General features: G+C 39.6%; 2 protein-coding genes across 4 annotated transcripts in view; one reads left to right on the top strand and one right to left on the bottom strand.

Moving 5' to 3' along the window:
* WDR64 (WD repeat domain 64) overlaps positions 1-7,150 on the top strand; it is a 58,305-nt gene extending 51,155 nt beyond the window's left edge. The window contains exons 22-28 of the mRNA XM_041470051.1: positions 211-272; positions 690-799; positions 1,576-1,761; positions 5,372-5,471; positions 6,061-6,135; positions 6,317-6,350; positions 7,062-7,150. Of these exons, the coding sequence (XP_041325985.1) occupies positions 211-272; positions 690-799; positions 1,576-1,761; positions 5,372-5,471; positions 6,061-6,135; positions 6,317-6,350; positions 7,062-7,150 (656 nt within the window). The remainder of the gene's footprint in view (positions 1-210; positions 273-689; positions 800-1,575; positions 1,762-5,371; positions 5,472-6,060; positions 6,136-6,316; positions 6,351-7,061) is intronic.
* A 2,419-nt stretch (positions 7,151-9,569) lies between these two features.
* On the bottom strand, positions 9,570-15,737 carry LOC121354896. Of its 3 annotated transcripts, XM_041469948.1 has the most exons (3): positions 15,681-15,737; positions 12,531-12,869; positions 9,570-10,954 (listed from the first exon to the last, which is right to left on the bottom strand). In XM_041469948.1, the coding sequence occupies exon 3, from the start codon at positions 10,912-10,914 to the stop codon at positions 9,955-9,957; it is 960 nt and encodes a 319-aa protein (XP_041325882.1). In that variant the 5' UTR covers positions 10,915-10,954; positions 12,531-12,869; positions 15,681-15,737; the 3' UTR covers positions 9,570-9,954. The 3 variants fall into 3 exon arrangements, with proteins under 3 accessions (XP_041325882.1, XP_041325881.1, XP_041325883.1); XM_041469947.1 differs by lacking the exon at positions 15,681-15,737 and having other exon boundaries at positions 12,600-12,998; XM_041469949.1 differs by lacking the exons at positions 12,531-12,869; positions 15,681-15,737 and adding an exon at positions 12,156-12,180.
* Between the last annotated feature and the right edge of the window lie 343 nt (positions 15,738-16,080).

Raw genomic sequence — 16,080 nt, 5'->3', positions numbered from 1 at the left:
CTTGCATGTGTGTTTCTTTGCATATTAATGAACACTCCATTATTTCTACTCTGAGCTTGACAATAAAATAGTTATGTTCACTGTAAACTAACTGACCTGTGTTCTCGGTTTCATTCTGCCCAGTGTCTACTGAGAGTCAATGGCAGCAACAAGTGAAGGTGTAGCACTAAAGATACTTACTGATGTTTTGCTTTCTCCTTTCTGCAACAGAGGGACATATTTTTCGCTGGAACATGGCCTCATTCTTAGAAGATTCACGAAATAGAAAAAATGTAAGGAATTATCTTTCAGATCTTAACTTGAACAGTATACCCAGACAAACAGAACAAAAATAATGCAGAGCTCTACAGGGATAAAAATGTTTTCTGCGTATAAAGATCATATTTTGTGTTTGAAATAGTAATTTGATGCTGTGAAAAAAAAAAAAAAAAGAAAAAGAAAAACACGGGTAAAATGGTGTTAGCATTATTTCATTATGTTCAAAGAAGGTATATTAAGAATGAATTTATTCATCCGTGTCCCCTGGGTGGTGTTTCTACCATATGCTATTTGCAGGCTGTTTCATGGAGGGATTATTTTTTCACTTCCTCTAATTTTCAGAAAGACATGCTGGTAAATCCACCAAGCTAGCAACCATGGTAGGGTACAGAACTGCCTCAAATGTGGTTATGTTGCTTTTTTCCCCTCAGGCAATAAAGGAGGAGCTCTGCTGGAGGGCACATGCTGCTGAAGTGGTTGACTTATTTATTGAAGAGGAGAAAAATGTGATAGTGACAGCATCCATTGATGGTTCAGTCAGGTATAAAATGACTACCACTTCTTACTGCTATGGCAAATCAGTTGAGCTACCTTCAAAGTTCCTTTTCTTGCTGGACTTGCATATAGGCTAGAACTTAAATAAAGTGCACTTAAATAAAATGCACTGGGTGCATTTTCTGTTCTGCACCCGAAAGAGCTGGTTTTAATGTAGCACTTCTCCAGAAGTCAGATCTTTTGCAGACTGTCATTTTCTTTCAGCCCTTGCTTTACTTTGAACACATAGGTAATGGCTACATAATTTTAAAAATTGCCTCCTGTTCTAATCCTATTTTAGATTTCAGTACTTGTGAAATTGATTTGGATCCTAAGCATGGCATCTAATCAATGTGTATGCAATTAGAGCATGAATACTTGATAGACAACTATAATTCCTTCTCAGCTAACAAGTACATTTGAGGGGTTTCTCTTGGTTTTCTGGAAGTATTAAATGAAGAAATTTTGTGTGGATCCTGCTCTGGTGGCAGCACTTTACTTCAGGAACAATTCAGGATTTTGGTACATTTACTCTTAATTTTCATAAATACAAACATGAACTGGTTTTTTTTCTGTTTTTGCAACAAACTTTTGATTTTTTTTCCACTCTCAAATTATTTAAATGATAAAGGCAGTCTCGTTTTTTATGACAAGCACACTGAACTCTAGAGCAGTGCTGCAGAATTTGATAATGTACACAAATACTATCCCACTTCTGTTCCACTTCTAAAAATATCCATTTTTCTTTTCTGTCCTTTTGCACTGCTTCTACTATGTCTGTAGGCTTTGGCATGCCATGACTGGATATTATTTTGGTTACTTTGGACAAGCCAGGAAGTTTGAATTAACAGATACCAGTCGGTTGATTTTGCCTTCTGATGTTAATGATTTTCCTGCTATAATTAAAGAGGAGAGCAAACATACAGAAAAGAAGAAGGTTATATATCCTCTCATCCTCGACAGAGACAAGTAAGATCTCATACATTTACATACATGTATGATTAGGGGAACAGTTTTGAAAATATGCTTTAAAAACACCTTTTATCTGAAGGTCAGAAAAAAATAGTACTATTTGTTATTCAGAAAAATATTTTTAAAGATTTTTTTTTTACCCAGTATGGATAAATCTTTTCTTTTTTAGTGACCTGGTGACAGTCAGGATTAGGTGACGTTCAAGGTTTGAACTCAATTATAGTGATGACTAGATACTTGTCTCAGCTTTTAGCCTAATTAGAGGTTGTATGTTATATATGCTGTTCAGGTTAGCAGCCTGTTACCTGAACAGCTTAATGTGAATAGTTTCAAGCAAAACACAAATCGTTCTAGAAGAATAAACCAAATTTAATCTTTCAGTTTAAGAAATGGTCATCTTAAACTCACTGAGACGTTATGGATACATTCACATACATGGGTAGAGGATTCACAGATCATGGCATTCTGAAACTGGCATAAATGTGTGTTCAATAGCAGTCTTCAACTTTTCTTCTAGGTAGAGTTCTTAAGGGAGATGGGTTAGTTACAAGTTCAGTCAGAGAGCCTTGGCCTGTTAGTTTAAGTACATATTTCTAGTCCTGGAACACTCTGGTTCGTTAATTAGTGGATTAACCAAGTGAACAGAAATATTGAAGAGGGCATCTTCAGAGGCCATACATGCAGTGTCTTAAGTAACAAAAGCAATCCAAATATGAAAAAAATTATTTAGGACTTTAAAAGTCATGCATTGTTTAGTGGTTAGGTTTCATACACCATGTCCATTCTTAGGCTGCCTTTCAACCAAAGCAGTTTGGGACAATGGAAAATCTCTAAGGTGCTTTACTGTCACCTGTGATGAACACTCGACTCCATGTTTCAGAAGGCTGGTTTATTATATTATGATATATATTGTATTAAAATACTACATTAAAACTATACTAAAAGAATAGAGCGAAAAGATTCATCAGAAGGCTAGAAAGAACAAGAAAAGAATGAATAACAAAATCTTGTGACTCTCAGAGTCCGATGCGGCTGCATCTGTGATTGGCTCTTAATTAGAAACAACCAACATGCGCCAATCACAGATGCACCTGTTTCATTCCACAGCAGCAGACAGTTATTGTTTACATTTCCCTCCTGAGGCCCTCAGCTCCTCAGGAGGGAAAAATGCTAGCAAAGGATTTTTCATAAAACATCATGGCTACAGTCACCCCATTTAATTTGGTATCCTGCTAACAATTATTATTCCATGGAGTTCTTACTAATATAAGTAGTGTCACTGCAGTCAGAACAGTAAGTCATCAATACAGAGAAGTGCTTGGCTGTGTTTGAAGTACCCCTGTAGTTCCTCTGAATAGTCAGCAGCCAGATTGAAACCTCTGGAACCAAAGATATAATTATTGAGTCAGCTAATCTGAAAGAAACTTTCCATAAATTACATGCCTGTGTCAAAATGTGAGTGCTTTTTGAGGATTCTTCCAATATTTTAGTAAAGGAGAATGGCTATCATACATTTAAACACATTAACTAAACAGACAATGAGCAAGAAAAGGAGAAATGCTTAACTGTGTAGATAACTGGGGGAAAAAAGCAGCAGCCACACTCCATGCAATAGAAAGTTTCAGTCTTATCATTCTACAAACTTTGTGTGCCGTCACCTCAAGAGTGACTTGGTTCCTCTGGATTAACTGTGCCAAAAGGCTGTGTTACTTACAGATGCTAAGCTTTGTACTTTGCAGGATGCAGACAATTGTCTTGGGACAAGTCACTTATCTTTGTGATGCTAATATCATTCACTTATTGGATAACTCATATAGTATTCATCACCAAGATAACATTTTAGGATCTCAATTAACAAACCATGTTATAAGTGTTATTAACAGATATATATTCATTGAATCATAGAACCATTAAGGTTGTAAAATATTTCTAAGGTCATCGAGTCCAGCCATTAACTAAGGACCACCATATTCACTTCTAAACCATATCCCTCAAGTGCTAATCCAGATGCCTTTTGGAACTTTCAGGAACAGTGACTCCACCACCTCCCTGGGCAGCCTGTTCCAATGCCTGACTACCCTTTCAGCAAACAAATTTTTCCTGATATCTAATCTAAACCTCCCCTGATGGAACTTGAGGCCACTTGTTCTTGTCCTGTTGTCATCTGGGAGAAGAGGCCAACCCCCACCTGGCTACAGCCTCCTTTCAGGCAGTTGTAGAGATCAATAAGGTCTCCCCTGAGCCTCCTATTCTCCAGGCTAAACAACCAGCTCTCCCGTCTGCTCCTCATAGGACTTACCCTCTCAATCCTTCACCAGTTCTGCTGCCCTTCTCTGGACTCACTCCAGCACCTCAACATTCTTCCTGAATTGAGGGCCCAGAACTGGACACAGCACTTGAAGTGTGCCCTTACCAGTGCTGAGTGTAGGAGGACAATCATCGTAGTCCTGCTGGGCACACAATTTGTATATCAACAGATTGAATATCCCAGAATGTTCTGAGTTGGAAGGGACCCTCAAGGATAATCAAGTGAAATTCTGAAGTGAATGACCTGTACAGGGATCAAGCCTACAACTTTGGCATTATGAGCACCATACTCTAGCCAGCTGAACTAGTGACTATGTGCCATTGTCCTTGGCCACCTGGGCAGAGCTGGCTCATGACAGCCACTGTCGATCAGCACCTCCAGGCCCTTTGCCATGAGGCAGCTTTCCAGCCACTCTGCCCCCAGCCTGTAATGTTGTCAGGGGTTGTTTTGACCCAAGGGCAGGACCTGGTACCTGACTTTATTGAACTTCTTGCCACTGGCCTTAGTCCATTGGTCCAGTCTGTCCAGGTCCCTCTGCAGAGGTTTCCCACTGTCCAGTGTATCAACATTCCCATCCAACTTGCTGCGATCTGCAAACTTACTGAGGGTGCACTCAATCTCCTCGTCCAGATCATCAATAAAGATACTAAACACAACTGGGCCCATCAGTAAGCCCTGGAGAACACCACTTGGTGCCAGCTTGATTTACCTCCATTCATCACCATTCTCTGGGCCTAGCTGTCCAGTCGTTTTTTACCCAGCAAACAGTGCACCCGGCCAAGCTGTGACCAGCCAGCTTCTCCAGGAGAAAGCTGTGGGAAAATATTCCCCAAATGTGCACGTACTTGAAGAGGCACAAACCCATCTGAGCAGCATAGGTGCTCATCCAGATAATTCCTTCTCGTGACTAAATTTGGAAACCAGACATATCAGCAGAGGACACCTTTGTTATGAAAATCACATTCAGGTATTCTAGTCAGAACTTAAAGAAATAGTGAAAAGCCATTATCAGAGAGTTAGCACATGACTCTTGTAAATGATGTTTATATTAAGATTTCCTGCCTCTACAGGTGACAGCCATACCTGGATTGGCAGAATATTAGTGAAGCACTCTGTGACGTCTACAAAGATCCTAATATAAATTATATTTTGAAGATATATGAAATCACTTATACTTCAAAATTATTTAATTTTGGAGCATAGTTCAAAATAATTTAATCTTGGATTCATATATGAATATTGTGTTCATAACTGTCATTTTGATAGGAACTTCAGATTTTTTCTGTCTTGTACATACAGGTTGAAGTCACTGACTGAATCACCTTCAGATTTAGAAGAGGCTGAACATGAGGAAGCAGTTCACAGCTTCAAGTTTTTCAGAGCTCTGGCTCCTGAAAAGGTAGCTAATGTATATGACAAATTTATGTTCTGGGCAATGTATAGGAAATAAAATTGTATTTCTCATTTTAAAATTATCCATAAATAACCCTACATATCTTTCTCATTCAATGGACAAGCTAGAACAAAAATGCAAAAACAGAGGGATCTAAGAAATGCCTGTGATTTTCATTCTCATTTTTCATATTGTCAAATTTCAGTTTAGAAGGTAGCACAAACTGATTCACTGTTTTAAACATGTAATAGAAACCCTAGAATTTTCCTCTGCTCCAACATAAAACCTAAATATCCTAAGTTTACTTTAAGGATGTGTGAAAATACTAGAATAACAGTGAATCCCAGGTTGCATACAATAGTTCTTTCAGGGTTCCTACAAAATCAGAAGCTAGGAGAGTTAGATTTCATTACATATACTTTCTACAATTCTAATTGAGTATCAGTGGAGCTCTTCCATCTTTACCTGGTTTTAACCTTAAAAGTCATGGGAATATAAAGCTTCTCTTGCAGTTGTAGTAAGAATGTAGTAAGAATGTCTTCATTACCTTTTGTCTTCACCAACTGATGTACTGACTTTGGCTTCCCTTGGTCAGGTTCAACATATGGAAACTTTTGAGTTTGCAAGCAAAGAGGCTGGTGCGATATTTGGGTTTCTTCCTATATACGAGGTAAGCTCAAGTGTTTTCTTCCTTTTGTGGTGGCGTTCATAGCTCAGAAGCCATTAGCACTTGTACGTTATTACAGTGACACACTCTGCCATTCCACTGTTAATAGTCTGCTTCTCAATTTAATTTTCTAACATGATTTGCATTACTACCTATCCAACTCCAACTCCAACTTTGGTGGAAGCTTGAGAATCCAATTGAAGTGAGCATGCCAAACAGTGAGTATTGCAGATGTTTACTCCTCCTGCTCAACCTCATATCATTAAATGTTTTGCTCAGACTGGATTCTTTTAATCAGCCCCAACCTATTAATTCCCATCTGCCCAAAGCTTTGAGTATTGTAAGGTAGTACTATTTTATTAATGATATTAATGATCTGATCTATGGCAAGCTGTCTAGCAAAGCTTTCTAGGTTTTTCTTCTATGGAGCAAGATCAGAGTATTCCACAGGCTTGTCTATCCCATATACCATAGGATGAAAAGAATCACCCCTAGCAAAGGTGCTGATCCCTTTCTGTAGAGGGTACCTAGAGAACTAAGGATCAGAGTTAAATTCTACATGGCTGGTTAGGTGGGATTAATAGGATACTTTGAATTCCAGCTCTGCATTCCAATACATATGACCTAATCCTTGTACATGCAGCATTACAGCGTGTCATAAAAAACTCAGTGTTCAAATTGTTGGCACATATGCTATTTTTTCTGACCATTAATGTACTTTGGAAATCTATCTTTTGTTTTCTTCCTGAAAAATAAAATAAAATACTCTGACGCCAATGGCACTGCAATGGATTTACAACAAAATGAAATCAGACTTTTTCTCTAAGCTATGTGCACAAAAAGATATTTTTTGTCTGTTCTGTTACAAAATGCTATCAATCTGGTCTATTCACCTTAGTATGTTAATTAGTTTTTGAAATTTTTTAAAGGTCTTCAAAGGATCAAAGCTGAGAAGTCCAGTCACAAAGGATGGGAAAAGGATCTGGATTCCAATGAAGACTTGAGTCAAGACAAATAAATGTAGTTTCATTTCTTCATTTAAGTGGACTAGTAGATTTATTTTGTTATTTTTTCTCTGTTTTTCTTTTCAATAACATTTAAATCTATTTCATTATTAAGTAGAACATATAGAAAACAGATCTTTACTTTTATTCCAATCCTTCATGCAAGGAATTCCAGTAAAAACAGTGTATGATTATAACTAGATATTGAAAAGGCCATTTATGACTTAAATGTATATTTGCTGACAGTTAGTCTATGTCAAAACCACTGGTTTCCTCTCTGCTTCAATTTGTCCAGTTTGAACTTCTGAATATTGAATATTACACTGCTTTTTTTCTTGCCAGATTAATCATAAAGTCAACAAAGAGTTAATATGCCCTGCTGTTTCTGTCTGTTCGTTCCTTGCTTATGCTTTCAAAGAGTGTGTTCATCCTCTAAGCCAGAAAGGTGCCTGCTGAACTCAAATTCAATTAATTATCCATCATGATTCTTCATATCTTTTTTTGTGTTGCAGAATTCCAGGACAATGTCACAACATGACACAGAGCACAGAACACATTTTCACCCTTTGGCTAAGCATAAATGGTGCCAAGTGTCTCACCTTAGTGAGAAAAAAGGTAATTACATATGCATATAATAATGCATATAACTAGTGATAATGCATATAACTAGTGATATTATTACCTACTATTTTGGGGAAAATAGGAGGTTTTCTATATCACTGATATTGAATGGTGTTTGATCTGCTGGCCTTCTTGAAAAGACATTCTTCTCATGAACTGAATATACAATGACTTGCAATTATTTACCTGCCTTCAACTCATTACAAGGCTATGATGGATTGAAGGGTAGCTGCAAAATATCTTGTGGGAGTATATTTAAAATTCTTATGATCAGCTGTACCAGATCTGGAGGGATTAATGTAATTTCCTCCATAGCAGCCTGTACAGTGCTGTGTCCTGGATTAGTAAATAAAAGTGTTGATAACACACCAGTGTTTTGGCTATTGCTCAGCAATGCCAGCACAACCAGAAGGTGCTTTTTTTCCCACACCCAGTGAGTAAGCTGGGAAGGTACACACCCAGGACAGCCCATACCATAAAACATCTTCATGGAATGGGGGAGGGAAGTAAGATGTTCATGGTTATAGTGTTTGTCATCCCATTATGTGTGCTGAGGCCCTGTTTCCCAGGAAGTGGCTAAACAAACATCTGCCTACTGGTGGTAAGCAGTGCTTGAATTACTTGTTTTGCTTTGATTGCACATGCAGCTTTGCTTCACCTATTAAGCTGTCTTCATTGTGGCCCAAGAATTTTCTCACTTCTGCTCTTTCACATCTCTTCTCCATCCCACTGGGAGAAGTAAGGAAGCAAGCAAGAAACTGGGCAGGCACTTGGTGTCTTCCAGGGTCAGCCCACCACATTAGCCAACCTTGTGATCAGAACTAAAATCAGACTTGTCTGACAAACCAAGTGGCACCAAATAAAGTGCAATCTGCCAATTACTACTTGTGTTCACTTCATCTGACCCATGATTCAGCAGTTTGCATATGAAAGGTAACATTCTTGCAATTCTGAGTCCTGTATCATTTTGAAAGCTACAAAAAGTCTCTTTCAGTTACCTAAAAATTGCCTAGTCTTCAAAGACTATTAAAAATGCACAGGTTCTTCATGTCTCAAGAGATCCTTACCCATTTATTTTGATGCTTGTATGTGGTATGTTTTATCATACATAATGTAATATTTTGTCTTTGGCATTGTCCCTAATAATTGGCCTAAATTATTTTACTGTTGTTGCAAGATGCAGATATCCCACTTCTCTTCAGTTTATTAACTGACTATTTACTTCCTCAAAATTGACTATTTATTCAATATTTTCTTCTTACCAAACTTTTAGCAGTGCTAGGATTTCATAGGTTCTTAATTTTCAAATGGTACCCTTTTCAGTCTTGCTTCCTTCTCCACTCGGTTTTCTTTGTTAATTGCCTGTGTTCTCTAGGAGTTGACTTGTAGTTGTGGCTATTCATGCCATTATATTCTCCACTGTGCAGAAACTATCCATAATGTAACAGTATTCACAGTAAAAATCAAGTGTTTAATCCTAGGGTGAGCGAAATAATGGACAAACTCTCAGGAGGGAATCATGCTGTAAGGAAAACTGTCAAAAATGCATGATGTGTGCGTGCTATATCAGCCTTCCACCCAGTCACTACCTTACTGTTATGCTATTTAAAGTGTGACAAAGTTAGAGTGCTATAAGTGCAGACCTTTTTTTTCCTAATTCATTACATTAAAAAAAAACTGGGGTAGATCAGACTGCATGTCATTGCCCAGCATTACTGCTTACTTCCAAACCCTAGGGCTTTATAAGCACCAAATAAAAAACTGGTCCTGACCCCAAACATTTTATACAATGATATTAACCAAATGTCTTTCTTAAGTGTCAAAAGAAAAGCAGAGACATTTAATTTATTTGAACAGATAATCCACTAAGGCATTGCACCGAATTTATTAGAAGATCAGTTGCTTATCATGAGACTGGAAAGAAATAAAGCACAGGCAAGTGATGCTTGCACCCACTCATCTTACAGCAGATATTTCAGTGCTGGGTCTAGTACAAAGGTGTTATTTTTTGGGTTGGATTTGTTGGCATTAACTGTGGATTTCCTCTATGTTGATGCATTCCTTTGCAGGATGGTTTCTTTCTACCAGCATCCACAATTATATTGCACTTAAATGTTCCAGGTGAATGAGTGTTTTGATTGTTTCAGATCACTACTCTATTAAGGAAAGGTGTCTTAACAGGACAGCCAAGAGGCTGTCAGCATGGCAGAAGTTTGTGTTTTTGCTGGCTGCAGTAGTTAGTTTGCCAGAATTTCATTACAGCCCTTGCCAGTGCTTTACAAAATCTTTGACGCTCTTCAGCTGCCCTGACCCACTGGGGCAGTTCGAGCTGAATGGCATCAATGGTGCCAGAACTACGGGAACCAAAAGTCTTTGTTATGTACCCACCACTATAATAGCTTCCATTATTTGGGCTAGGATTGGATGGAGAAGGCACACAAACATAACTCTTATTTTGTCCTTCAATATATTTACCCAAACTTCTGTTCCCTGCAACCAAAGTCTTGGAAGACACATTGACCAGCTGACTGGCCAGATGGCTAATTGAGGAATTTGATGCGGAAAAGACACCTGAGTTAAGAGTACTTTTTGAAAGTGTGTAACCTAGTTCTATCCACCTTTCACGATGTGCTTGTCCGTGGATATCCAGAATTAGGCCCCCTGACATTTGTGACTTTGCAGTGGTCAAAAATCCCATATAGTCCTCCCAGGCCTGTTCTGCTAGGGGAATTCCAAAGGAGGCTTCTTCCTTTTCCCTGTTAGCATCCATCTTGAACCTCTGTAGGTGGTTTATGATGATATGTGGGAAGAAGCCATCAGTAATTTTGTTGATTTCTTCAGCAAGAGCCTGAGCCACCTCTATGGTATACCTATCTTGGTTGGTAGACACTTTGCATTTCATAGCATTTTGAATACTTCCAGGAGGACAGTCATGAGAGAAAATACAAGAGGATGTCTTCGCATCCCAACAGGCAGCCTCTCGATCAGGGATGTCTTTAGGTTCCATTGACCCACCATGTGGGACAGAGAGAATGAGGTTCATGTTGCCCACTTGATATTCTGTGAAATTATTATGACCAAATATAACATTTTTGGTGCCAGTGACTTTCAAAAGCAAAGGTAAAATGGAAAGGAGGAATAAATACATGTTTTTCATTTGCTGCTGGAAGACTCAGCTATATGGAATATATCAGTACCTACAAAAAAGAAAAAAACAGACTCTAGATTACTTTCAGTTGGGAACACATGAGACTGTTCAGCTGCTACTGGCATAATTAGTTAAAGATTAACCTATTTTAGTTTTATTCCATGTAGCACAAAGAAGAACACTTACATGAGAAACAGAAATTAACAAGGCACTTAGTATGGCTAGATGTAACAGATGCAAGGGAAATGGCAGGCTACTGGGCCTCCCCCATTTCCCCAGAAAGCATAAACAATATTTGATCACCCTATCTGATTCCAGAGAATCATCCCAGCAAAATATCTGAACTTTTTTTTTTGCATCAAAGCCTCTCTTTTTTCATCTCTGAAATGAAAGAAAATTCTAACAGAATCTGATAAAACATCTGTATGTCATTCACCTGTGTGAAATATTGAGTATTATCGGTGTGGTTCTATAAACTAGAGGCTATGTCAGTCCAGACCAGCACTTGTGTTACCAGGCTTGGGTAAAATAATGAGACTGATAAAAATTCATTGCTACAAGCTCTCTGTGCTCCAGACTGAGTTACTTTAAGACCTTTATAGATAGGTACTGGTGAGTGCATTAAGTTCTCTTTAGTTTGCAAATCTCCATTCTCTTCAAGTGACCAAAGATATTTTAAAGCCCTCACTAATTATGCCATTTTTTGGAAAGCTGGAATTTAACAAGATGCTGACAGGTCTTTCTGGTTTGAAGATATCTCTAGCAAGATCAGTGTCTTGAGTGTAACTGTATCTAGTGGCTGTAACATGAACCAGTAAAATCAGTGCAATCAGAATAAAAATGGATACTTTTCACTTCCAGGAGTTAAAAAAACCTCCTCAGTAAAAAACCAGATGAGGAGAATATAGCCACATGTATTTGCAGGTGAATCAGGGTACCCTGTTGTCTGGTGCTCTCCCTATCATTACAGCACCTGCAGAAATACAGAGCATAAGAGGACAGAGAAAGATGAGAGTAAGAAAGAAGATCAGCACGAATCTATCCCCAACTTCTGGCCCGAGACTATGTATGAGAGCAGCCAGTAATACTGAGAGGGCAGTGAGCACTGTGGAAGCACCTGCCACCAGCTGCCTACTCCACCTTCACCCAAATAACTCAGCAAAATATTCTTTTCCTCTCTGAGGGAGTGCTGCTGGATTTTTAGAGACAATTTCTCCTGCCCACTGCACTGCACACTGAGGAGCCTGTACCTGAAAAATAAACATCTATCTTCTGCTCTTCTTTCTGGGCTGAAAGTCCCATAAAGTCTGTGAGCTGGAATCAGATCTCTGAGAATCTCAGCTACAGTTTTCCTGTTTGTGACAAAAGAAATTTTTTTCTCCATTTTAAGCTTTCATTTAAAAGGTCCTTTTAGTTGAGCTACTGGCTTAAAACAAGATTTTAACCAAGGCCCTATATGGTTCATGTTTCTGCAGACTTTCCTGAAACACAGACACTCACCTGCTAGTTCACTGTGTGCTACCAGAAGCACTGAGGAAAGGAATGCTGTCAAACATTATTCAAAATCCCTTTTCTCAGAAAAATAAACTACATATGCAGAGTGTGTAAGTCTAGGAATAGCTTACCTGAGGTGCAGGGGGGTCCAGCACCAAGTTAAATAAATCGACAGCAACAAATCCCCAGAGGCCGCTCACCTGCCCCAGGAGGACTCGAGTGTCTCAGGCTCTCTTTGAAAGCGATGACACAGCCGTTCCTTTCCCACAGCATGCCAAGCTGTTGGTGCTTATCGGCAGCAGTTCCCTTGTCTTTTTGTAATTTCTTGTTAATTATTGAATCAAGCTGTTAATGCTACTAGATCATGCCTTAATGATATGTGGAGAGAGAGCTCTGTATAATTTCCAAACTGAAGAAAGTCACCTTGGCACAGCTCAAGTTCTGGACAGACTTGGAGAGTCTGGAGGCACCTGTATTATTGTGAGGTCAAAAAGAAAAATAAAAAACAACAAAACCAAGAGTAATTTAAAGTGGTAGTAACGACTGCAGGACTTGTTTGAAGATATACCTACAAATTAAGAGAGTTTTTCCTGCCTCTGCTTCCCGAAAGTGAAACTGAACTGCCCCTTGCCCTGGGCTGCAGGTGAGGCTGCGTCCCAAGAAGCCTCTAGGGGCCAGGCTGAGCCATGCAGCCGCAAGGAGCAGGGGCTTCAGCAGCACCCGCATGTGTGATTTCACAACGACAGATCACAAGGGAAAAATGCATTGGAAAAAAATGCATTGGGATAGAGTTTAGCATGCTTTTGTTCTCTATACTGACATTGTGCTTCCAGACATAAAAAAAAAACTTGCCACAAGCAGCACAGCCTGGCTTAAGTTCAGAATAGTTACTAAGCTAACATAATCAGCAGATGCCCATAACAAAACTATGTTAACTAGAACTAGGTTTTTAATAACATTACTAACACCATTCATACAATATTTTCCTGATAAATTAGGAGCTTTTAAAAACATTTTCTCTGCTACTAAATATAGTTTAAAGATGTCATCCCCTAAACTTCTCTCAAGTGTGTACAATTGTTCATGAATTTGCTAGTGGTATTAAAGTTTGGCTAAAAAAAGCTGTGAAAATATATAGTCCAATAACAGAAATTTCAATAAAAGACAGATAAAGGGTGCAATGAATGTAATGCTGCCACCTATCAGAGAAAAATCAAATTTCTTTTCTAAGAAATTGATTAAATAGTCCAACTAACTTCCAAACCAACTTTTTGAGATAAAAGTGATCAACTTCTTAAGCAGTGAAAACAATATAGTAGCAGTAATAAGAAATTCACTGAAATTTTGGAAAAATTATTGTAAACCAGACAGTCTATTAATATCACTAAAGTTGATGGTCTGATTGTAAGCTTCAGCAAAGTGCCAGTTTTCATTCCAAGGATTTTAATCTTCTGCATGAAGACACTTCCAGCTGTGCCAGACACTGTATGGAAGGAAGTTTAGTAAAAGTTTGGAACATGTCCTTGCCCATTGTAGTGGGCACAAATTTAATTTTGCTTTACTTCTCCATGTAAAGGCTAAATGTTTACATCAGACAGTGATCCCATTTCCTCTTTAGGAGAGCTGTGTTGAGAAAGAAGCAGTTCTAGAGGTACTTTGGTGTTTTTATCTTGGGCACCTATCTCAAATTTCTATCAGGGGTCAACAGGGCTATACTCAGAATGGGTCTTCTTTTTTATTACATGACAGAAAACAGTTGCAAAGAAAACAAAATGTTTCTGCTATACTTTCTACTTCAAGATCTCTTTAAAATGCATTCTGCCAGTCACTATTACAAAACTGCTCAAGGAAAGAGAAGAACACACACTAGAGACTTGGCATAGTAATTTCTAGTCTTACCAATTCTCTTGATACATGAGCTACTTGTGAAAGAAAAGAATTCTCTATATTAAAACAAGTCAACTAACCATAATGCAGTGCTGCTTCCCTGCTTCATGTGGTACCTATGGGAAATAAAACTGCAATACTACAATGTTCTTCCAGGGAACAACTCACCAAAATGTTACTGTCTGACTACTTTCTTCCAAGAGACACTGTTGAACTTAAAGATCGGTATCTTTAGCCAGTTTTAAGTCAAGATAGCTCTACTGAAACCAACAAAGCCTTTGACTCCTGGTATCAAGCTTCTGTTATTTTATAGAAGTTATGAAATGCCGTGAGGGTGGGTCACACTGGCTCAGACATGGCTGAAGACATTTGACTGAATGTTAAGACATGTTGTGCTAACTCTTCAATTCCAAAGTACCCATCCTTTCAGGTGAAGAAATTGAAAAGGAAAGTCTGAGCTGGGCAAGAGTTCTGTAGCTCTGGCTTCCTTCAAGAATACTTCATTGACTCCAGTGCTTCTGACTCTGAGGTTCACCTCAGGCCTATTTTTAACTATTTTTATATTACAGAAAATAGTCCAAAGTCTTTTTAATTGAATTGCACGTAAGATTTTGAATTATATTGGTACATTAGATTGTCTGTTCTGATTACTGTTCTTCCCATGAGCACAGCGGTTTGACAGAAAAAGAAATGTCAGAAGTGATAGAAGAACATATTCTTAAGAGAAGCGAACCTAATCCAAATGGATTCTAACTGCAATTGGATTTCAGACTTGTGGAGTGTGCCATATGGAGTCAGAATTGTGGAGTGAAAAAAGAATTGGCAAAGCAGAATTCAATCAATATTTTCAACATTAAAACGTCTTATGCTATCACTGTGACCCAGTTTTTTATACGCATTTCTTAGCTGAGAAATTGTAATTCAGATGTGTTCTTTCCAGAATGCATTGAATTTAAACTTTGCTGTTCCCTGTCTGGAAACATTGCTTTCTACACTGCGGACTGAGTCATCCACCTCACCGAGTCAGAGAAGCTGAGAACTGCCCGGGCTTCCAAGCGGCACGTGGGAAAACAAACTTCTGTCTGCTAGGTATTGGCCTACATTTACATCTTACTGCAAGTTCTGCTTTTATTTATGCAAGCAAACCCTCACCATAACTGACAAGAAAAAGGACCTGTATCACATAATTGTAACTTTGGCCATCCGTTCTTACATTAACCGGGGTTTCAGCGCTGTAACAACAGCATCTGTCCCCGCTCCATCCCTGGCAGGCAGGGACCCGCCTCAGCCCCTCCCTTCTCCTCCCCTCTCACGGCGTTGGCTACAGTCCACTGTCCTGTTAAAACTCTGCGGGGCCTTTTGATTTCTGCCTATTTAATGTTTATAAACGTCACCTTCTGATTGTTATACGCGAGCCGTGTCCGCCGCACGCCGGCCGTGAGGAATGCCGCCAGGAACTCCGGCACGCATGCGCTTCCCCGCCCGCGCGGGGCACCATGGGGATCGTAGTCCCCGCGCGCGGGGCGGGGACACCGCGTTTAGCGCGCGCTGCTTGAAAGCCCCGGGCGGCCGGCGCGCGCTGCCGCTGAGCCGGGCCGGATCGGGCGAACCGCGAGTGCCTCGGCGGGGTCGGGCGGGGTCCCCGTGTCCCTCTGTCCTTCTCTCGCCCCGCTGTCCGGGCAGCGCCGGCCCGCAACGAGGTAAAGCCGCCGCCGCCCGTGGGGATGCGTGGGGGCGGCCGCGGGAGCTCCTGGCGCGGCCCAGCGCCCCGTCTGTGAGCTGGCCCGGCGGTCC

This window comes from Pyrgilauda ruficollis, unplaced genomic scaffold, assembly GCF_017590135.1.
Source record: "Pyrgilauda ruficollis isolate IOZ18807 unplaced genomic scaffold, ASM1759013v1 scaffold24, whole genome shotgun sequence".
In the NCBI taxonomy this organism is placed as follows: domain Eukaryota; kingdom Metazoa; phylum Chordata; class Aves; order Passeriformes; family Passeridae; genus Pyrgilauda; species Pyrgilauda ruficollis.
This window is presented reverse-complemented; position numbering and strand designations above follow the sequence as displayed.